The 24,193-nt window shown below is 39.3% G+C and overlaps 1 protein-coding gene across 6 annotated transcripts in view; it reads right to left on the bottom strand.

Moving 5' to 3' along the window:
- The window catches only part of GRIP1 (glutamate receptor interacting protein 1), a 349,131-nt gene that overhangs the window by 63,177 nt on the left and 261,761 nt on the right, over positions 1-24,193 (bottom strand). For all 6 annotated transcript variants that reach the window (XM_068934961.1, XM_009671746.2, XM_009671742.2 and 3 more), the window contains exons 3-7: positions 21,653-21,788; positions 20,556-20,701; positions 17,018-17,101; positions 16,036-16,111; positions 14,513-14,658 (exon numbers count right to left, since the gene is read on the bottom strand). In XM_068934961.1, coding sequence (XP_068791062.1) covers positions 14,513-14,658; positions 16,036-16,111; positions 17,018-17,101; positions 20,556-20,701; positions 21,653-21,788 — 588 coding nt within the window. The remainder of the gene's footprint in view (positions 1-14,512; positions 14,659-16,035; positions 16,112-17,017; positions 17,102-20,555; positions 20,702-21,652; positions 21,789-24,193) is intronic.

Here is a 24,193-nt window from a genome sequence, read left to right on the forward strand (position 1 = left end):
TCCCTTACAAAACACTATTCGTATCCTTATCTCAGCCTATGGGGCGGGGGAGACTACTGCATGGTGCAGCCTCTGAACATTCACTACAACACAAGTTTATTACTGATTTTATCTAACAACAACCTTTAGAGTAAAAGTCTGATATTTTCCCACTGTATAGATTAACAAATCACGATCAACAAAATAAAGGTCAAGAGCATTCATGAGTCCGGAGTGGCCAATCTGAGACACCTACGCTGGGATTCACTGCACCAAAACGCAGGCATCTACCTACAGAATAGACCTGAAGTAGCTACACCTGAGCTAAAGGTCTGAACTCCTTCTGCAATCATCACAGAGAAGCTGGCACTTACAGAATGTGTTTCACCAGCCCTACTTCAGGCATCTATACCAGGATGAGATGAGCTGTTCTTTAGAACATTTCTCTCAATTGACTATTTTTCAGATCATTTAGTAAGATTCAGCAGGTGACTGATGAAGGAAAAATGTACTCAGTCATTCCAGTTAAAATCTGTATCATGAAGCATATGCTCCAAGGAGTCTGACTAAGGCTGCATGGCACCTTTAATTCTGGCATTTCCCACCTCTGAAGAGTTGAAATGAAGGGAACTTTGCAAAGTCAAGAAACAGCGTTCCCAAGATACACAAAATCTTTTGGGAAAGTAATCACAAAAAGCTCTCTCTTCTGAGCACACTGAGCTGTATCTTTTCAAAGACTTTCAAATATTGCTAAATCTCGGTAGATTTTCACTGGGACAAGCAAAATAAACTTTCCTGAAGAGAAGTCTGCTCTCCTTCAACCACTACCTACCAAATACCGAGTCTGTGTTCCACTACTTCAGAAAGGCACATCTTCACAAAGAAAAGATTCTCCAACTTTCTCATCATACGTCAAACAACTTTCTCTAAACTTATTCTTGGAAATGGCAGAACAATTTAGTTGAAAATGCTAAAAAGAAATTCAGACCGAGGCAGTAAGCTGGGGGAAGGGGTCATATGACAAACCTTAGCATAAACTACTGGAAGTTTTTATAGTTGTTATTAATTGGGTTTAACTGTGAGGTAGTTTACAGAAGTCTCTGAGAAGCCTACGAGCCCATTTCTCCTGCAATGGGTACAAAGAAGTACAGAAAGGACACATCTTTTCTTTTTTGCTTTTCCTTTGCAGCTGTTTCTAGTGTAAACACAGCAGCCAGCTGATACTTCTCCTGTGTTCCCTAGCCCACAACAGAACAGCAGAAGGCACTGAACGAGACAGAGCAGCAGCACTGACGCCTCCCGCTGATTTATAACGTCAAAGGCTAACAGCTCAAATCTGGTCTGTTACATGAAAGCCAAAAAGTTAATCTAATGAAAGCCAGGGTGCCTGTTAATCTAGCAGTTTTTCTAGCAGGCTCTAGGGCGAAGACTTTTGCTATGATTTAGGTCCAAGCTGGGACGGACTATAAGACTTGTCACAAAATAATTTCATACATAGATACTCTGTGCTAAAGTTAACCCTACAGTTCTGGAAAAGAAAGATCTGAGCAAAGGGGAGAAAAAAACCCCAACAAAATAAGACCTACGGCTCTGGCATGTTCTCTTTTCATTAGCACAAAGGAGAGGACTGTGTAGTAACTGGGTGCAATTCACACAGCATAAACAGCATCGTTTTTAAACAACGCACATCAGAGTTAGGTCTTTGTAGCACGGGCCCCGTCTACACTTCAGAGTTGAGTTGGTTGTAGAATCCCTGAAGTAGATATGCTTACACTGGCAATGAAATAAAACACTGTTTAGTGGTGCAACCAGCGCCTAACCTAGAAGACTGTTATGCTGGCAGGGGACATTATTGCTGGTATAAACTGTGTCTCCATTTGGTGAGAAGGGAGGAGGGGACACAGAGGCACAGCTTTGCTGTTTATTTGCCTAAGGGCAAAGCTCTTCTAATGTAGAGACGAACTGCATTTTTCTCTTTTGGGTACTATTTTAAATCCCAGCTGAAATCAGTGAATTGAGTCTTTCTCTCAAGTCAAATAGCCTCACACCAAGTCTTGGCTAAATTCATGAAAGGGGACAGATGGCCGACTGAAGGATCAATAGTTCCTGTTCTCATCTTAAATACTTCAGAGGACAGAACACTACGCTGCAGTAGCTAGGGATTAAATGCAGTTTCATATGTATGCAAAAACTACTATATTCAGTGTAGAGAATCACTTAGCAGAGCGTATTCAACAATCAAGATAAAACGTTTAGCTAAAAATGCAATTTCCAGGGCATTTAATACTCAACTTAAGCATATCTTTTAAAGCAAGGAAGTTAAATGTGAATATGAATAGCTAGTTACAAAGTTACTGGTGGCCTTTCTGAGCCAAAAAAATGGCAGGAGACACTGCAGAGAGATTTTTTTTTTTTTTTTAATATTTTCTTTGCAGCTATGGGGAGTGTTGTGCTAGAAATGTATTAACCACAGTAGGAAAACCACAGGCTCAGTGTCTCTGCAATCCAGGTTATTTTTTTTAAAGCTGCTTGAGGCCTTCAGATATCAATCAAGAACTCAGGCAAGATGATCTGAATCAGCAATAGCTTTGCATATAAAATAAAGGATAAAGAAAAACTCAGCTAGGAGTTTTTAAAGTGTGGAAGAACTTTCTATGTCACAGGAAACAATTCCCAAAGCTCTGCCTCAAGTTGTACATATACCATTTCTTCATGTATGTAACCTCTGGATTATCTGACAAAAAGAGAATAAAGTGAAAACAACCCTGTAATTCAGAGGCAATATGGGTTATAGAAGCTTGTGTGCAGTACAAGAGGAACCTTGGCCTAGAAACTCCTTTTTTCCTCATTAGAGTACCCATCTCTGTTTCCCCATTCTCTCTCTCTCCTTTCTCCCTGGAGCCTCATTGCCTGATGCCCTATAGCCAATTTCCTCCGCTCTGCTTCCAATTTCGTGCAGGTAACGTGAGGGCCACGGTCATCACATGATCGGTTTTCAAGAAGTGCTTTCACAGTGGTGTGGGTTCTGCACGTGAAAATGCAGTTTTATCAGTCAGGGAAGAGAAGTCTGGAGGCAGAAAAGGAGGAGGAAGAAGCCTCAGCTTGCCACAGCACTACCTGCCGTAACCTCGGGAAGCTGTCATGCCCTTTGTTTATTGCTCATCTCTTCAGTACGGCTCAGCACGCTTCTCCTGACTGCAGTGAGCCATGACTTACTCTGCTAGTGTCAGAATTGCAGTTTAAGATGATACTTGGGAATGGTCTGGAAAAACACTCTTCATAAACTCCCACCCACCCCTCTTCTCCTCCCCCAGGAAGAAAAGGTAAGATTTAAATGAAACCTGTAGTCAGGCGCTTGCGTTTGGTTTACTTTGAATGCATGTTCAATTATCATGGAAACATCATCTTGTTAGGGTCCTCCACCATCTACACTGTAACAGCAACATGACAAAAGTTCTCAGAGAGGCTCAAACACCAATAGTCTAAGTCACCAATGAATGGATTAAAAACAAGAAAAAAAAGGATTTTTTGGCTGAACATAGACTAACATGGAGAATAGTTTTTATCAATGCTATTTCCCCAAACCACTCTGATAAAGAGAGAGTTCATAGGCTATAAAATAATCTCTTTAAATGAATCAAGCATGGTAAGCCTGAATCTAGGAAAAAGATGCAAAGATAGGTTATTTTATATATATATATATATATATATATATATATATATATGTTTTAAATTACTGTAGGGGAGTGTGGTTTGAACAGCAAATGCACAGACAACATACCATTTCACTTGTCATACAGCTGAATAGCAGCCTCAGAAATATAATTCCATGTAATAAAATCACATTGTAAGAAATGGCACTGGTGCAATTATTCTAAGTACCTAGGTTGATTTCAAGATAAACTTGTTCAGCTCGGATGTTAATTTTTTTTCCTACCTACATTTCCAATTCACAAAAAACACTGAAATCTGAGAGACAAGCCTTAGTTCTGCCTCCTCTGGACAGTACACGTCTCCCACGTGCTAAATACTAGATGGTGCAATCTCACAGGATCTGCTCCAGATCTTACCCATACCAGTTTTACAACAAGATGTCATTAATTGAGACAATTCAAATTTTGGCAAAATTACAACAAATATTCATCCTTAAAATTCACTCTTTTTTTAGCACAAGTGTTCTGTAAAACGCAGAATGAACATTAATGTAAGCGGGATGAGAAGCTGTCCTACTGCGTCCAAATTTAACCGCTCAGTTTATGCCTAGTAAAGTTGTTCCAGGAAATGAGCCAAATGATTCCTGGGTTTTCTCCCCTTGGCCTAATCCATCGTGCACAGTCTGGACTTTGTGTCATACTGATGAAAAAAAGCCAAGGGGATAGACTAGTTCGACTTTGGATTTTCTTACACACCTCCATTAGAGAAAGTCTTGGGAGACATTTAGTGTTGTCCTCTCCCTGGAACATGGACAGGAACGGCGCTTTTGCTGCAGCTGTTTCCTCAGAGATGGGCTCTTTTAGATGCAGCTGCTGGGGTTGCTGGGGCCCTTAGCCCTTTCTAATATAAAAAAAAATCTAATCTGTCCCTTATTCCTTAGTTTCCTGGTCAACTGCAATGCCACTAGGCTAAATCCAAGGCTGACATTTTTAATTTGAATTAACTGGATTGTCATCCTATCTGTAAAACTTTTAACAGTTGCACTCTGAATTTTCAACCACTTGATCTTTTTTTTTTTCCAGATCAGCACAAATCAGGGTACTTCATTATCCTCATTAGTTTGCTTCTGGCTAGCAGCCTAAGTAACACATATGCCAACTTAATGAAACACCTCTTGACTAATTTCCAGCTGACCATAGGTATGTGCACGTAGCAGAGATGGTAATTCTCTTTCACATTGCACCTCATAGCACATCCGGATAGTCCTTGTGCAAAGTATAAAGATTTGATCAATCTTTTCCCCACCTTTTTCTAAATACAGAGAAAAAAGCGTTAATTACAACAAACCAGTAAGATACCTCCTTTTCAAAAAATATTACTCAAGGGTTATTGGCTCCTTCCCTCCACTTGCCTGGAGGCTGGATGGCAAAAAAGACAGGTTATTACAAACTTCCTCTCCTCCCTTTTTGCTTTAAGAAGGAGACTAGCGTATTTTTTATAGGCAAAAGCTGCTTCCATTGAGGATCCAAAAACTTGAATTAGCATCTAAAAAATTCAGATCACATATTTTGTGAGGATGTAGGAAGATGGACTAGCAAAGCTCTATTTTAATGGATGCCCATCATGAAATACAGTAGATATTTCAGATAGATATTTTTTAATTGTACACTATTTAGACTAGCTGCATATAAGGTTAGGTTCCACTTTCCTGACAAGTATTCCAAGGCAAATTTCTCTGTCACTTTCAGTGCTCATTAAATAAAGAATAGAATATTTTTATATAAGAAGTGGTACTTGGAAGAGAGTAAATCCTCCTTTTTGCTAGTTATTTCTGAAAATGAAATTGTGTTTTTATTTTTCAGTTATAGGAACATCTCATTTCACCTTTACAATTTCTTCTCCCATACAAAGCAATTATTAAGCCGCTTTTAATGATGCCATGGTTTCAAAAGCACTAGAGAGAAATGTTAATTGGGCCTGTTAGAGTCATTTGTAACTTTTATCGTTCTGCTAAGCTCTCTTTATTTCTCTTTAGGGCTGATCAAGAAGTTTATAAAGAAAGAAATATCCGTAAGATCTATGCAATACTTGTAAAACATGATGACTCCTCCCTCTGTTTCTGCCTACCAAATCAGAACAACAGATCATAACCAGGCAGATAAAAGAAATTCTAAAATGCTATAGGGCAAATACTATATTTGGGAATCACAGTTCTGCTTTACGTTCAGGATGTCTGACTTTTCTCATTAAAACATCTTGATTTTAATTGCTTACAGCTTGGCCACACTTTAAACTTCTGATATGAACTTTTAAAATGATGACTACCTCTCTCAGGCTGTATTTTTTTTTCTTCCCTTAGTTATTTCAGCTGAAGCAGGTCACCTGTGTCCCCTAACATCATTAGGGGAAACCATATTGTTTTCTCCCCACACAAAAAATTCTATAGGCTTTATATTGAAAAGCTCTTGTGCTCTGCTAGAGCTTGAAATTATACACGATATCTTGTGGAACCAAGGTTGTGCTTTTGGCTGGATGAGTTTTCATTGGAAGGGATGAAGGCATATCTAGGAGACAAATCCAGGGGACACACTTACATTTGGAAGCATCACAAGCTTTTCTCTAAGTCTTATTACAAAAGCACTGAGAGAGGATCCTGGGAATGAATAAGCAAAACAACTGAAAATGGGAGATGAAAGAAGGGGCCATGAATGCCAATTCATTTTTAGTGTGTGTCATTAGCCCCTGATACATCTGGCACAGAGACTCAAGAGAAGAGCCAGGAGAAAGGGACATTAGGACTTCTTGGGCAAGAAGGAAAGGAACTCAGGGAAGAAAGCTAAGCAGGTGATAAGTCTGAAAAGAAGCTGGAGTACAAGAAGTTTGGGAAGGGTTTGCTAAAGGACATGGACAAGGAGAAGGGTCTAAAGAGGGACAGCCATGAAAATCAGAAATCAGCAGTGAGAAAGAGAGAAATGTGGTAGGAAATTACCTTAGCCTTTTTTGGCAAAAGATAGAAGAAAAGAATGGGCTGGAAGGAGAGGGAATAGCAGGTTGGGAATTTTGGACTTTCTAAAAAGAAAATTCAAACTAGGTCAGTAGGAAAAAAGATATTCAAGCAGCTGTGGGAGGAAAGACAGGAATGGAACAAGGAAATGGGATTTGAAAAAAGAATAGAGGAAAAAAGTGTCACACTTGCATGAAATGGAGAGGAAGGGGCAGAAAGCAACACAGGATCCTGAACTTTCACATTTCTCCACTATCAGCAAACATCTCTGAAACCCACTGGTCAAATGTGTTCTCAAGTCTTTTCTGCCTGGTCCCCAGAGAGGATATAACGTACTGTGCTGATCAGGTGGTCTGATTGATCAGCTAGTAGGCAGCTTAATGGTTCCTGCTCTTTCGAGGAACTATTTGGGTATGGACATGATGCAACTATGCAATGTTTTTTGTCCCCAACTCCTTCCCCAAAGACAAACCTAGGTAATGGTACCTAAAAATGTGTCAACACTTTTAAGGCTGTAAGCTCACACAAATGTTTGGAAGCAACAAACTGACAGTTGCTTGTGCAATACAGTGACACAGTTCACTACATGGTTACGCACTATTTTTTTAGTGGCCCCATTCCACCCTTCTTTTGGTACTCAGCAGTACTCATGGCAAAAAGAGCGTCCTATCCATAAGACAGACATTACAGGCTTTGTAGGTGCTAGAAGGGAATGAGTTGGGTGGGAGTTTTGGAACAGGTAAACAGGAGATTGCAAGAAAGAAGAGAAGGTCATGTAGCATGGAGAAGTCAACTCAGTGCTACTTTGAAGCACTAAATTCGCTTTCTCCCTGCGACAATTCCTGTAAAGGCTGAATCAGACATTTAAACTGAACTGGTCACTAAATTGAAACCATTTTATTGTTTCTACTCAACTTGATAACCTGGGATCCGATTTGCAGAACTACTGATCACTATCAGTTACAGGTGAAACCAGAGGGAGCACCTCTTGATCAAACAAAGTACTGACAAATCAGGAACTGGCTTTTGAATTCGACAGCCCAAAAAACTGGGTTTTCTTTTCCATTCACCTCAAAAAGGTGATGTAAAGGTATTATCTCCCTTTTAAAGCATGTAAATGGAGTAGATTAAAGCAGAGAAGCAGGTAGGAACTGATGCCTGACTCGCAAAGGCGAGACTCAGTGAAGTCAATATGAATTATGTTTAGTGGCAGCATGAGAGATGAAGGGTTAAAGGGAATAACCGCCTTGCTAGCGTAAAAAGGCAGTCCTGAAAAACAGAAAACTAGAGAGCAAAAACGAAATTACAAGTTTTAGACATTTCGATGGGAAAAAGCCTCTTTTGATGCCAAGGATAAGTCACATCCCAAACCATACATCTTTCTCTACATGAAATCATAACAAGTTAGCACAATATAGAGAGGAGTTACGTACGGTATATATCAGCATCTGATTGTCAGTTCATACTGATGTCCCTGATGCAGACAGGCACTGATGGCAGAAGGCACAAGGACTATGTTTGATAAACAAGTAAACCGTACAGTAAGGTGAAAAGCTAACACATCACAGCATGTAGACCTAAGCATCTGCTTAGTTTGCACAGGGTGAATGTGAATCATGCATCGGCCTCCAGGAGAGACGAAAAACCCCATGTGGTTTTCCTAGTGATATATCTGTTAGTGGATATTTCTGGAACTGTTAGAGATATGCCTACATCATCTGCCTTAAGAAAGATAACTTTGGAATGACCTTGGGACACTGAGGTTTACTTCTTGAGACCTGCATATTGCCTGAAACGCTCAAACTGTGGGATGATTAGGGCCTCAGGAAAAAACACCAGGAAATTAATAACTTTGCATTCAGACAAGGATCTGGATAGTGCCTTCCATAGCCTGTGGTCACATACTGAATGATGGCAAGAAAATACATAATGAATTGCTGCATTAAGTGCATTATTATCCCCCCTGTGCTCTAAATTATGGGTCTAGTGGAAAGAAAAGCATATGATTGTGCAATGGAAGATTGTATCACAATTTACATGTGCACCTTGCAGGACAGAGACTGAGCAGACAGTCTGACACTTCCTAACTGGCATACTCAACTCCTTAACTTCAATAACGCCTTCTAGCATAATCTGTGTATGTGTGTTTGTGCAGCTGTATTTAAAGCAGAGTAACACTTCAGCTACTACAGCCATTATGTATGACCTTTGCTTTCCACATAAATTTGATTTGGTTTGTCTCTGAAGCGCCATACGAGAGAAAATGTTCTTTAAAGGTTTAAGTAACTAAGTCATATTTAGAATTTCAAGAGATGCAGGTCTATTACTCTGTGACTGTCAAGGGACTTGCAAGTCTCAGTCAAATGCTGGCGTATACTGCCTACCCTTTCTGTCAAAGGATTTTAACAGACCAAAGAAAAGTTAATGTTAAGTTTATAAAAACAGAAAGAAAAAGGCAGCGTAGAGTCCTACAGGTTTCCTGACTTTCCTTCAACTTCTAAGGTCTTGCAATATTTATAAGATTTATGAGGATCTTGAGTTTGTCCTTGAAGTCTCTGGAGTTCTTGTTCCCTGGTCTTGTAAAACTCAGTGCCTTTTAAAGCTCTCCACCACTCTGTATGCTCTTGCTTTGTACTGCTTTATGAAACTTAAGAGGCAGCCCATGAGGTTCTTTCTCTTGTATTTCTTGTCTTGCTCAAATTATTGAAAGCGTACACTGGATCACAATATCACCTGATATTTAAAGTAGGCAAGCTTTTGTTCCCTGGTGCTCTTTTTGCCAGGCAGAATTATTAAAGGGTGAGGCAGATTTCCGTAAATGCATTCTCATAAAATTGTTACTGTCTTTTGGGTTCTTTTGGGTGGACAGTGTTTGTCAAACTGCTATCTGATTAACTTGCAAATAATTGCATGAATAATTCCCGTTCTATAAAGTTGCATTGATGATAAGTGTAAAGTCTAGAAAATTTAGGGTGCTCCTCTGGCTAAAGCTGAGTGGTTCTATGTCGGGGTGACTCTGGTGGCTTGGAACTAAAAAACAAGCTGACAATCTTTGCTTTGCAGAGAACAATTACAGGGTGCCACATTCCAGTAAAATTACTTTGGCCCTAATAAATTGCTAAAGATGGACTTGTTAAATAAACCAGAGAAACATATGGAATTAGAATGAGGAATACGTTCCTTCATTCCAGAGGACTACGGGCCCCCGTGGCCTGTGCTCAGAGACATCCAGTGAAGAGATGAGATGCAAAGATTTTTCATTCTCTCTCAGGTGCAACAAGCCAGCAAATACTTTTGTGCCACAGTGCTGGCAGCAGCTAATAGTTTTGCTTAACTACAGTATCTTTGCCTCAAAGATTACCCTAGCAAAAACCTCTGAGATTTAAAAAGTAGATTGCTGCTGTTGAGCCTTTGAGCAATTTGTGAACTAGAGCTACACAAAAATGTTATTGGCTAGAATTAAAACTCAAAGTAGCAACTACCTTTGAACATTTCTGAATACTCCAAAAAATATGAAAGACTACCCATACAGAACTTATTTTACTGACCAAAGTTACAGATGTAAATTGGAATCCAAACGCAATCTCAATTATGGAGACAATAGACAACCCAGTAGCATCATGGGAGTTTCTGGAAAACCTGAAAGGAAACTGTATCTTCTCTGGCTCCAAATAAATGTAATGATAAACTTTTATTTCTCCTTTTAGATGGGGCAGCACGAATTTCTGTTTAAAACTTCTTCTTAGCATCTCATTTCATATTCTTAAGTCATTCTCGTATGATTTTTCATCTGCGCTTTAAATATAATTTCTCACTGAGAAGCCTCAATTTCTTATGGCAGTGTGATATAGTGCTAACATGCTCTGTGAATTAAGGTGTTATGAAATTCATCTGGCTAACTACAGTGTAAGATGTCTATGCCTGAACAATGCTATTAATGACTTCAGTCTAACATGGCAGTTTTCTGTTTAGAAACGGTCTTTCTACTTGAAAACAAGTCTTCTTGTAACAGACGTACAGATTTCAGAGAAAGAAGATCCGTTGTACGCATCTCTGGGAAAATGTCCTGCGCGTGTTATCTCAAAAGTCAATTGACTTGCCTCATACTTTTCCCTTTCCCATTTTAAAGTCAGCATTGACGGGAAAGTGCTATCACTCTCCTAGCCCATAACTTCATGTAAGGTGAGGATGCCAAACCTATAATCTGCAGCTCACCACGATACTTCACCCAGCCCATCATCTGCTTCAGAGAGTGAAAACAACAACTTTCCAAACTAAGTTTATAGCTTGTAAATTAATACTTAATGGTTGGTTGCCACAAGAAAAATCCAGGCTACAAAATTACTCTGGTGGTACTCGACTGCCAACCACCATCCTGCCTCTCCTCCTTCCCCTCCAATGTGAGGGGTGTAGATGTACTCCCATGCCACAGAAAGGGCTGCAATATGCAGATCTCTCCCACTGCTAGCTGAAAACAGGCAGCCCATGTTACTGTAATGGTTGGACCCTGGCTGGTGTAAGGATTACAAAGAAAAGTGATAAAGCTCACAAAGTTTTCATTACTTTCACACAGTTGGGTTTAGGGCAAGTCATCACATCCATCTCTGCTGCAGGCACCGAAATGCAGCATTATTAATGCCTCACAAAATTAAAAAATACAGGTAGTCTCCTCTAACCTCACCAAGGAGTATAAACATCCATCAAACTATATTGTAATATGTTCTATATTCTATATGCTATATATCATAATAATTATATTATATTATAACTATATATTGCTTCATGACTGGAGGAAGTGTTTTGGGAAAGAGAAAAATATATGGAAGACTGCTACCCCTACAACTTAAAATATAACTCTTAACTGGTTATAAGAGATTTTCTCATAAATTCTGTTTTTCTATTTGCTTCAGCAACTATCTTGATATTTTCAAACTCTTACTTTGAAACTACACAGTAGTACGCTGCATATACCCAACTAGAAACATTTCTAGCAGAAAAAAAATAAGCTAACAACGTCTCTTCCAAGAGGCAGAATTGGCAAGTTTATTTCCTAGGACCCATACTGAGCTGATACTTCAGTATGTGTTTAAGCAAGCACAAGTGTAACTCCAGAGAGTTTAATGGGACTAGCCCCATATCCTACATTATATACACACTTGAGTACCCTGCACAGAACCCGTTGATGGTTTTTCACCTTAGTTTGTCTAAGCTCCAGGACCAATAAAATGTGCAAATTTCCCAACTGACTTGAAAATTTCAGATGAAGGAAGAGAACTTAGAGAGACATAGCACTTTTGAAATGCCTTATGCTTAGAAGAGCATAAAAAGTCAGTTATACACTACAGGACTGTGGAAATTTTAGCTGAAAAAATAGTTCAGGATTATTTTCTTCATCTAGTATAATCTTCTTAAATTAATTTCCAATTTCATGCTATCACAATATATTTTATGGTTCTTTCCAGCTCTGGTCATGTGAAATGCTACTTTATAGGACATAACAATCTGCTAGGAGAAGAGAATATATTAAAGCAAGTAATGGTACAGTTGTATCTCCAGGAGTAAGATATTCTATTGAAAGTTTATACCAGTAGGACCCTTTAAAAAGGACCAAATTTCTACATAATTTCCAGATTGTTGCCTCACTCTCAAAAGGCTAAACTACTAAAGTAGTTTCAGGCATCAGTACTGATAAATCACCTTATCCCGTGCCAGTTCCTAATGTTTTACCCTATTGTCATCCACTCCGAGGTGGCATTAAAAATAGTTTGTCTTGTGAGTAACAGGGTAACATTTTTGTAATTCTTAAATTTCTGTTCATGGCTCATATACTCCCTTCTGTATCACTCACAACTTTGACTTCACTGCCCTTGAACAGAAGTAAACAAAGATCTAAATTAGCACCATTTTCCTGGCCCAGCAATCAATAGATCAGGATGAGTGATTTTCAACCTTTGGGCCACGGTCTACTCGTAACGGAACTGCAAAAAGCAAAGCAACTCTTCCCTTAACATTTTCCACACCATCACTAGAAAACTTTGCAGGGTGCACAAATTGGAAAAAGCTGAAAACCACTGCAGGCTAGATAAAAATCGAACAAAATCATAATGTATTAGAGAGAGAATGTACCGGATCCCTCCTTCCTGTTCTTCTCGCTGACACTGCTGCTACCGTCCTACACACTTCTCAGGGTTTGATTCCCTTTCCTTTCTTTCCTTCTGACTTACACAAGTCTCAGGTTCTTCCACCTCCTTAGTCTGATGCTTCCACGGGATAACGGGTTCAGTGCCACGAAGGCAAGAAAAATAAATTCAGACCTGATACTGAGAGCAAAAGGGAGACAGCAGAGTTTTTTCAGAGAGAGGATGACATCAGGAGTCCAAATGGAAGGTACTGCCTATACTGCTGTAAGTCTCTGGGCTTCAAGTAGGATCTGGGTCCTCCTGCACTGAGCTCACTCCAGATACCTTGGAAAAAATTGTTCCTGCCTTGAGCAACCTACAATTTAGAGCATCATAGAGCTTCTCACTTTTGTTCGTATGGAAACCTATGAGGATTTCTAAAAGATCCTCAGTGGAAGGAAGGGTGACTCCCTTCCTTGGGTACACAGGAGAATGGGGATGGGGGTTTTCTCTGAGATGACAGCCCAGCTAGAAACTTCAGCTATCTAAAGCTGGAGGTTCTTTCCAATGAGATCTGGGCAAGCACATTCCCAACTTCTCTTCAAGACAGTGGAATGTAAAGACTCTGGTTTAAAGTTTAATGTTAGAGAGTATTTGGCTATCCACTATCATCAAGAAGAAAATAAGAAATAAAAACACCTAAATTCTAGTCCTCTCCAAGTCACAAGACCACCTTCATTTCCATTTTCTACATGGGAGGCTCCTGTTCAGATGCTGAGCTGTTACCACATTTCTGGACATGGACCTTACATGAACGTGCAGCAGGTGTGCAAACCCATCACTCATACTTGATAGCATAAGTAAACAAAGAGGTATATTATAACAGAAAAAAATCTTATCTCCTGGAGAAGAACAAAGAGGACTGCTACAGAATAAACAAGTTTCTGACATTATTCTTCTAAATGTTAATCTTTTCCAAGGCTTTGACTTTTGATAGCGCTATTTCACAAATTCCTAAGAGGCTGCTTTCTTGCCAGGCTAGGAATCTGACTGTGGAACTGGGGAGGAAAAGAAGAGAAAGAGCTCCGAACAGAGAAGAAATGCTTTAGTCTGATTGGTGAGCATTCCTATTTCTTGCTGCCATGCATTTTCACTATCCTGCAAAAATGGAAAGACACCTTCCAAAGGCAAATGGAAACGCTGTTGTGATCTGCTCCGCTTGCCTTTCCAAAAATCTTCCAAGATCTTCAGTGAGTCCAACTGAAGTTTATATAAACTCTAAGCTCATTTTTAAAGTGATGGTTTGCCACCTCTAAATTTTTTAAAACTGTTTATCCTCCCCACTCTTTTCCCTGTGGCAGTTTTGTGGGTTTTTTTATAATGGCTTGGCCACCTAGCAGCATTGGAGAAAGGCACAAGGATTCCTCCTAGAGCAAGAAAACCCCTCTTTAATGTGACACAGAAATGCTTACACTTTATTAACCTTTACTGCAAACTAGTCACTGGAAAAGTTATTTTGGTAGAATCCACAGTATTGTTCCACGCTACAAACCATGTAATGTCAGGATGCTAAATTACAGTAAAATACTGCTCACCTCTTTACGAACCTGAGAAGATTAATGATATGGTGCAGATGGGAATATAGGTGCTACTAGGAGCATAACAGGTCATGTTCAGTTCTAAAAGAGTTTTTCAGAAATGGACAGCAAAACCTCACAAACGGTTCCCAGAACTGAAGCTCCACTTTTCAACATACCCATTACTGAGACATCATATTCAACCAGCAGAGTTGCCTCCTGTCCGCATTGTTTGAGAATGCTCATAGCTTCTGCATGTGTTGTTCCAAGGAGTCGGATCCCATCAACACTCAGCAACCTGTCTCCGGGTTTGATTGTGCCCTCTCTGAAGGGAGGTTAAAGGAACGATCTTTATTAACGTAAGATAAAGTGACTTGGAGATAATAGCATTTATGCCAAGTGATTCTCTCACTCCCTTTCCACAGCCCATCCCTCTTAACTTAACATTTACTGTGACACTGGGAACGTTTAGAGGGCACAGTGGAAAGGAAATTGCTTTAATTGGAAAGTCAGTGATTGGAAAACAGCTTAACATAGCTAAATAATCAAGTCATGTTAAATCGAACTAGGTATAGCTTCTGCTACAACATATGCTTTGCTTCTGCCCTGTCAGATACCCACACCTCCTCTTTCACATATCCATACACACCTCCTCACAGACAGATATCTTCTTAAAAACAAACATGAGATACAAACAGATGGGCGAAGAAACAGATTGCTAACTATGAATGACTCATTTACTAGTTTTCTTCAAAATATCCCTTATTTGGATGATTCCCTTTTTCTTTTCTTTCTATCTGAAAACAATTTGGCTATAAATGTGCACTGTCTCCTAGGTGTATCTCATAACACATTCAGAGTTAGAATAGAAAACAAAGTACCAACATTGCCAGCCCAAATATCAGGAAGAAAAACAAGGAGGGAAGAAGGGTGAAGGAGAAGGGGAGGGACAAAAGACAAAAGCTATCTAAAACATTTGCTTTTCAATTAATGTTGCCAAAGGCAAAAATGCCATAAGCTACAGAATATCCACCTATTTTAGAGAAATTGTCCGTTAAGTTTCTTTAACAATTTAAGAACACAAATGCCATTTTTGAAAATATAATTCACATATATAAATAAATTGAACATTCTTTATTTATATAGATACAAGAGGCTATTACATGAAAGTACGTTCATTGGGCCCAACCATAAATCTGCACTCAGAAGTTGTTCTGGGAAGTCGTGTGTGAATTCACAAGGAGATACAAATAAATGTCTTAAAATAACAACACAATCCCACTACTCAAACACATCAAGCTATTTTTCTGCAGTGCAAGAGATAAGATTGTGGTGTGAGAGTATAAACAGTGTAAGTAACAGCTACGCTGCCTGCCTGAAGGCCACAAAAATTGTGCTCTGACCTATTGTACAGATGGTCCTGTTTCTAATTATTTTGGGTTAATTTTTTGAAGTGCTTAATAGGCAGCCTTGAAGCATGTAACTTAGTCTGTTAATTAAAATTCATCCCACATCACGATGTGCTGAGCATCTATGGTTGCCCACTACAATTATTATTAGAACAATTAAATGCATAAATCATGAATTTCAAACAAACAGGTTTGAATATATCTACTTCACTCCAAATCTTAACTAGTATCCCAAATAATTCACCTTTCTCCATTTTTCTTTCACTCGCAATACAGAGAAAGATCAATTGTACCTGTCAGCAGGCCCTCCAGGTCTAACACATGTTATTACAACAGGACGAGATTTATTTCTGTCATCATGTGCTCCACCTAGAAAAGGAAAAGTGAAAGAAAGCACACCTTCGTTTTATGCTTTTTATGAAAGCTCATTTCCAAGAGGCAAGTCTAAAGCTTGCAATACGTATACTTATAGATGGGCTAAAAAGACCAAAAAAGCATCAAGCCACTAAAATTAACTTCCACTGATTTATGTCTGAAATAATTTGACCTACTGTGTGGCACAGATGATTCCTAACATAACGTTTCTACAGAGTAATACTTATAAAAGGTGTATTCCTTTCTTAGAACCTCTTCTCTCCAAATCTGATCTCTATGTGAAAACTAACTGTCCTGCACTGTTTGTTGCACAGCAACAAAAAAAGCATCTGTATTTTATCTATACTCAGAATAATGAGTGGCCACTAGAGAATTTATATATTCCATTAAACAGTACAGTTTCCCCTGAAGAACCTGGTACACCTTCCATAATTCATCACCTGGCTATGTTATTTAACAGCTGCATGTTTTCTTCTGTTCTCTAAATCAGTGCTAATACTTCTGTTCTGCAATTCAGACTGCCAACATTATTAAATTATAAATCAAAGTTCAATAGATAATTTATCCAAATGCTACATGTGAGTATCTTTTTTAAAAGCTACAACCCTACTGAATATAAAAGCTTCCTGTTGACTTCACTGGCAGCAGAATCTAATGTTACATGAAGTTAAGTTTGTTATGTTCTTCATATACTGGATTAATTACCGGTGTTCCATAAACAAAAATTAGAGTAATTCATAAAAGCAATACATTAATGTACAGCGGAATACATAAATCATATAATTTTTTTATAAACTGTAAGCCATAAATCTTGGAATATAATTCCTTAGTACCATAAAAACTTACCACTTCTTTCGCTGATTTAGAAATACAGACTGCTCACATTTAATGATCACTCACCTCTTATTACAAATCCGAAAGTGTTCCCCTCTTTATGCAAAGTAACTTCCACAGTTCTAAAGATGACACCTGATCCTTGTACAGCTAAAAGATTTAAAAAAATGAATTATACTCTAATTATTGTTATTTTTCTAATTATATGTACAGATTTGCACCATTTCTAAACTAAGCTAGATTTAGTATTTCTGGTCAAAAATTGGAACGACTCCAGTACAGAACAGTCAGCTTAAAGACCTGTAATTAACTACAACTCATGTTCTGTTTGAGAGCATTTTGGGCCAGATATTTGCAGATGTAAATAGCAGATTGCCCATCTTTCCAAAAAAGAATTACAGACTCGTACAACAGCTGAGAGATCGGAGTCTTACTGTTTAAATTTCTGAATAATTTTGTTTTTCATAAGGTTATAGAAAAGTGCTAGAAAGGATGCAAGGTGGAAATATACAATAAAAGAGAAAAAAGATAAATTAAATTCTCAAAGATACCTATGGAGTTGGTTGTTCAGCCATGAAAACATTTATTTGTATTGCTTAAAGTCAAGAAGGTCAAGATTTTTAGTGTGTGTATCTAATCTCAGATTACTAGATTAAGATGAAAACCAGTATTTTGTATCCTAAGGATCTACTAATTTCTCCTTTTTTAAAACACAATACACTTTCTCATCTATGGTAAGTTAGCTTAAAATATCTTTGGCTTCTAGTGGAGTAAATTTTTCTCTGTAAGCACTACAGGAGTGGTGCATAGCTGGGTTAGGAGGTGAGAAGCTTAATGCACAAGCCAATACATTTGAGTGTGATAAACCATTTTTTAGTATCTGAAAACACTGCTGTTAAGAAACTGGCAGTTAGTTTACTGTTAGCTTTTACAGAAAAATCTTGGCAGAGTGTAATAGCTCACTTTTCCAGAGGGGAAAGTACACTGGGCAAAATCACGCACAAACACACACACTTCTAAGCTTCCAGTAAGATACTGGAAACAGCACAAAACATATAAAAACTGTATAAAACATATGTTATGTTAGCAGCAGAACTAATGAAGACTTATGTCCCTTAAAGCTCCTGCCTGCAATAACCAGTTTCCCCAGTCCTGTTATGATACCCTCCTGGGCACAGCTGGGGAGGCGCGTGCTGACTGCCCCATCCCTGGCCCCAAACACAACAAGTGTTTGACACTTGACTGACAGGTCAGTTCAGGCTGTCTCTCCCTCTGCACAGGGTCCAGTTTGGGACTCTCTCTTGTACCCTGGTGTCACTTTCCATGAGATGTGCAGGAATATAACTATTTTGGAGCCTTTTAATCCCCTGTTAACCTTGGCTGACAATGGCCTAAGGTTTCAAAAGTTACTATAGGCAGCCAGGCAAACAACCAGTGAAATCATAAAATCTCCTTTCCTTAGGAAAAAGGGCTAAAGATGACCCTCCAAAGCATTGCTTTGTATTGGACTGGCAATGATTCTGCTACAGCCAAAAGACTAGGACTGTGTTATTTAAGGCTATATGGTTCCTTCTTGGGCAGAAACTCTGTAGGGACAAGAAAGGACCAAACTGCAGGGAGGAGAGCTCAGCCCTTGCCTTCACTGCTATAAACTGAAAGCGGCCAAGCTCAAAATGAACATGTGGCTTGCTAATCCATTTAGGGTGGCTTGAACAGCCTGCCTGGGACAGGAGAAGTTTGTGGTCCAGCACCGTATCTTCCACTTGAGCAAAAAACATTCAGCCAGCTGCACGACCACCACAGCGTCGGCCTGGGAGGTGAAGGAGGTCCTTCACCATGAACAACATGAAGAGGCAGAGGCAGTGGAGACATGGCTCATGTTTTAGTCTGAAATGTTGAAGTGGTTCACGCTGAAACAGAAGCTAGGTGCTCCTTCTGTGAACACCGTTAGATAGAGAAGGCAGTACTAGGGAGAGTGAGATTACTAGCTCTCAGCCAGATTTTTAATCCATCATTATTAAATTAATTGCCATTTCCTCACTCTGAAACTACAGCTGTCCTCTCTCTCAGGGGGCAACTGTGAGAACAACAGTAGAATTTCATTAGGTATGGAGCAGGGCCAGAGGTGCCCGGACACAGAAACATGACATCCTGAAACTGTGTTTACAGTGTCCATTAGAAGTTGATGGAAACATCTGGACTGTTATTAATCTACAACAGTATTAGCTGTGCTTGTACAAAAGGGTCAGAAATTCCAAGGAGTTAAATAAAAGATTATGACTTACAGTACTCTAGCCTGTCAAAAACCTATTTCAGTTGACAAGCGCAGCACATAGGTCAACAGTGGTGAAACTGAAGAAAGCACACGTGATTAAAAGCAAAACAAATAATTCTACAAATAACTACATCTGTATTAAAATAATTCTGAACCCAACTGACTTTATTAACTCACTTATTTTGGTTTGAACATGAAGTTACCTAATCACAAGCAAACAGCAAAGAACATTTAAAGCATTAAGGCAGTTGTCAGAAGGTCATAACAGCAACAAAATATGTAATTAGACTAACTCTCCAGCTGCTGGAAAACAGTGGGGAGTTCATCCTGTTCTCCTGAGCATCATCAAAGTGCTGGGAAATATGAAGAGGTGGATGGATCATTTGGCTCCTATTGTGATGAAAGGCTTTATTTAAGGAGACAAGAAGTTTTTAGCTGGCTCTGCAGGTTTTTCTGCTAAATACCACTGGGCACCACATCTTCTCCCCTCTAGTGAGCAGCATAAGGCGCGTGCACTCTTTGAAAAGGTGGCTGGTGCAGCACAAACAGCAGCCTTTGTGCCAGGGAGCCACCCAGCCATTTACTTTTGGCTCCAGGTTTACAACTCATCATTACTTCTACTTCATACCTGACAGTTAAATTCCCCCTGACTCTCTCTTAGGGGCACACATTGACAGATGCTTGAACGTAAATAGAAAGGGGAGCGGTGAATGGACAAAAGAAAGAGGTGAGGAAAAAATTTAGTAGCACTGTGTGACTTTGGTGTCAGCATAAACTTGTATCTTGAAGACAAGTGAGAGGTCCTTCTTTCAGTTGCACAATTCTTCCAGTTTTACAAAACCCAGAACCCATCTCACTGCATCTTCTGCTCTAGAAATGATATGTGGCTTAAAACTGATGTCAGAAAAGACTGGAAAAATAACAAAGGATGTTATTTATCTGGGAGGGTAGGAGGGTGCCACAAGAAGAGAGAAGGAAAGCAAAGGCAGAGAGAGGTAGAACTCATAGGCTTTGTTAACATCTCAGAAAATCCTCTTATAGTAAGAAGGATTCTGCTGCCTTGGGATTTATCCAATCTAATTTCCAGTATTCCAATTTATGAAAAAATAGTGAAAGTTGGCGAGATTCAGCTTTCAATGGCTGCATTTAGCATCACCCTGCATTGCGAGTTCTTTCTTACCACTTCCACACTCAGCAATAAGCCAGAGGAAAAATATACACAAAAACAACCACTAGCAAAAACAGAGACCACCAACCACTCCCATTTCACTGTTCACAACATGCATTCACTATTCTGCATGGATTTCAGTTTGCTCTGCTATTACTTACAGACTGGAGGGAGCTCATACTCCACTTCTAAAACAACCCTCTCGCCAACGTTCTTGAGTAGGCTGATGATCTCATCATGGCGAAATTTGGTCAGGTTGATTCCATTCACAGACTTGATGTAGTCACCTACATCCAGCTGGTCACTCCTAGGAAAAGGTACATATTCCTTTTCTTTTGTTAAACACAGATCTACTGGACCAAAGTAGTAGAATCCTTTAAATCGCATGTTAGTGATGACAAGAAATAATTCTTCCAATCATCTAAATTCAAACTGATCTTTCAAGAAGTTAATGGCACTTCAAGATCTTAACCTAACCTAATCTATTAAATGTATTAAAAGAAGAACATTGTTGCATTACTAATTTCTGATGTACAAAAACAGCTATAGCGTACACGATTTGGATGATTTAACTGATTTGGGCAAAGGAGCTGGGAAAACATCTTCATGTCCCCACCTTTCTTTCTCTCTCTCTCTCTCTCTTTTTGGGATGTTGCCAGAACAGTATTCTAGACTACAGTTGCCTTCACAGCTAACACCACAACAAGATGGCCACAGCCCAAAACCATCTGTTCCGCCCAGTTACTTCGAATTATTTGGTTTAACCTTCATCTCTTGACCTGTTTCTCTCACGAGTAACAGCTTTTCAGTTTCCACTGTTGTAATGAGCAAGGTAGCTATGATTTTAGATGTTTTTTAATCTTAAAACCTGGCAATGGACAGTTTTTTAATAAAATTATGATAGTATTACGGGTAGGTTTTCAATTGTATTTTTCTGCTCAATATTTTTCCTTTTCTCTTAAGTTTTTGCTCAAGGACAAAAAATACAGAAATAAAATTTAAATCTCTTAGAAGAAATTTATTTCGTCTTAATATAATTTTAAAATATCCTATTGGTATTTCTCTTTTTTGTCAAAGTAGCCTCAAGGGAAGAGGTGGACCAGCTGTTGCTGAAATGTTTCTCTGAGCTTTTCTGGTCTGATGGGCTGCCGTTACAGACGCTTCCAGTCACGTATTTGTTAGTGACCTTTCTGACGCAGGATGCATTTCTGAAGCAATCGCATATTATAATGCATTTTGTGGCTGGAGATGTGGTTACCTAGCAGCAATTCCTCCTTGGCGAAGGTTCGACACTCTTGGCTTCCCATCCTTGTCAATTCCACCCGAAACTGTGAGCCCCAGGGTGGTGCCTTCTTTTTTCATTAATTCAACTATTGTTGAGCCCTTGAATTCCTCTGTTGAAAGAAAATTATTAGCGTTATTAACATTTGAGAAAAGCAACATCTGTGATGTCACTTAAATGTCATCTACTTCCCAAGAAAATCACTGTGTATGTTAATACGGAATAATGTGTACATCTGGAGAGTCTTGATGTTACAATTCACAAGTTTTGTCCACCAGGATCTGCATATAGATAAATCTGAGACATATGTTCTCTAAGAGGTTGTTAAAAAATATACCAATGTATACTACACAGAGCCAATAAATACAAAGTTTGGCAAAACTTACAGTAAAGGTAGTTGTTTCACATTTTTAAAAAGCTATCTTTCGTCATTTTCTGCTTTTCCCTCTGAAGCCTATGTTTTACCAAGTCCTTCAACTGATTAACTAAATTGGAGGGTAAAGGATATAGTGATATAATGGTGCAAGAGAATTTTAGATTCAGACTTGCTTGGAGGCCACTAGTAGATGTCAGTTCTAATCAGAACAACTGAACATAACTAGATTCCTAACAGAGATTAAACGTATCAGAATTTAACAATTTTCCCTTACACAAATAGATCTCCACTGTCAAGCTCATTGAAATCTCTGCAAACCAAGTATAAAATAAGTGAAGGGCTTTCATAGTCCTAGTGGTGTATAACATTTCCCTCATATGCTTTCTAGGAAACCCCAGATCTACTGCATATATGATATTTTACTGAGCCTCTCTTGCAATATACCCATTTAGCATTCTCTGAAAATGACAGCCTAATCTCACAGGCCTCAATAAATCCAGAGCCCCTGCAACAGAAAGCCTGGAGCTCTCTAAAAGAGTTAGCCTTATTGCACATGGCTGGAGTTGGCAATGTACATATGCATAGCTCCAGCGTGGCTCCCAAATGTTGGGAAAGCCATAGGACGATCCTGTGTTTCCAGTTAGAAAAAACCTACCAAAACCACCAAGCCACCCAGAAATTCTGAAAAAATACATGCAGTTGTAAAGAGTCACCCAGAAAATGATGACATGCTGGAAGAATCAGCTTTTAGGTGAACCATTCAGACACAAATAAAACAGCACCGCACTGCAGTGAACTAGCAATCCCACAGTGGCACCACGATACCCCAAAAACCAGCAAGTTCCCTACATACATTCATATGTTTGCCAGTAAGCACCAAAGAGTCTAAAATAAGCACTATACAAACAGCAGTGAGGCTCTATTAATCCCTTTCCATGTCACTCAGAAGATGACCTAACACATCTTGACCTCAGGATAAAGAACAGCGGGACTGAATCAGAACTGATGAACCTGAGCAATACAGAGGCAATGGTGCCAGGCAGAGGAAGGCGTTCAGAAGAGCTTTCAGCCCTGGTGAAATACCCCATAATCAGAAGCCTTAGCAGGCTTCTCTACTGCCCTGCCAACTACTGCCCTGCTAACTACTCTAACAGAGTTAACTGCTCAGTCTTTTGGAGATGTACCATTAATGGTCCCTTTCTTCTCTAGGTAGCAGACTCTTCCTTCCACTCTGGCTGATGATGGCCTCATTTCGGTTATTTGCATTTTTACCATTACACAGCACAACTTAAGCACTTGGGCAAGAATTCGCCTATGCTTACACAGCTTCTACTAAGACAAAATTCTGCAGTGTAGTGGGTCACGGGTTTTCCTAAAATTTGAAGTGAGTATTTTGAAAATGGAAGGTGTATTTCTAGTAAGAGAAATTACAAGAGACTATGAGGCTGTTCAGAACGTGCATCTGCCCAACTAAATGCAGACAATAACATAGCTACCTGGTGCCTTCTCCAACTTGGCTAACAGGATACCAGTTATGACTCTACCAGCTAATAGATCTGTTTCAAGCAACATTTGGAAGCTATAGAGCTGCCAGGATAACGCTCGCTTACATCTGGCTGTTATGAGAGTTCAAAAAGAGCAGATGTGATTATCTATGTCTGACAGTGCAGACATGTTGTACAGTCATAGGGGATGCTACAGAACGAAACACTGCTTTCAGTTTTAGAGAATCCTGCAAGTACTCATAGTAATTACAAGAGCTAGGCACGGTACTTACTGGAACCAAAAATACCATACACTTGCACCCAAGATGCACATTACATTCTCAGGTGCTTGGCTGGTGTGTCCCACTTGTATATGCAGAGTTTAATCAATCGTGAGATCTGGAGTTAGGAAGAAAATCTCTCTCCTCCTCACCCTCAAATTGAGGCCTTCCCTTGTACTTCTCGGTAGCACAGTCTGTTTCTGAGGACCACCTGGGAATTTGATTTAACAGATACTTTGCGAGCACAGGTAGAGAGGAGATCAGCAAGGCCCTGCGCATCCTAATCTTTTCCCACAGCATAATAATGTTGTGATCTTTTATGTAGGTTAGGAGTTTGCAGTCAGACGTTGGGAAGTACTTCGCCGCCTGAAGTGAC

Source organism: Struthio camelus, chromosome 1, assembly GCF_040807025.1.
Source record: "Struthio camelus isolate bStrCam1 chromosome 1, bStrCam1.hap1, whole genome shotgun sequence".
NCBI lineage: Eukaryota > Metazoa > Chordata > Aves > Struthioniformes > Struthionidae > Struthio > Struthio camelus.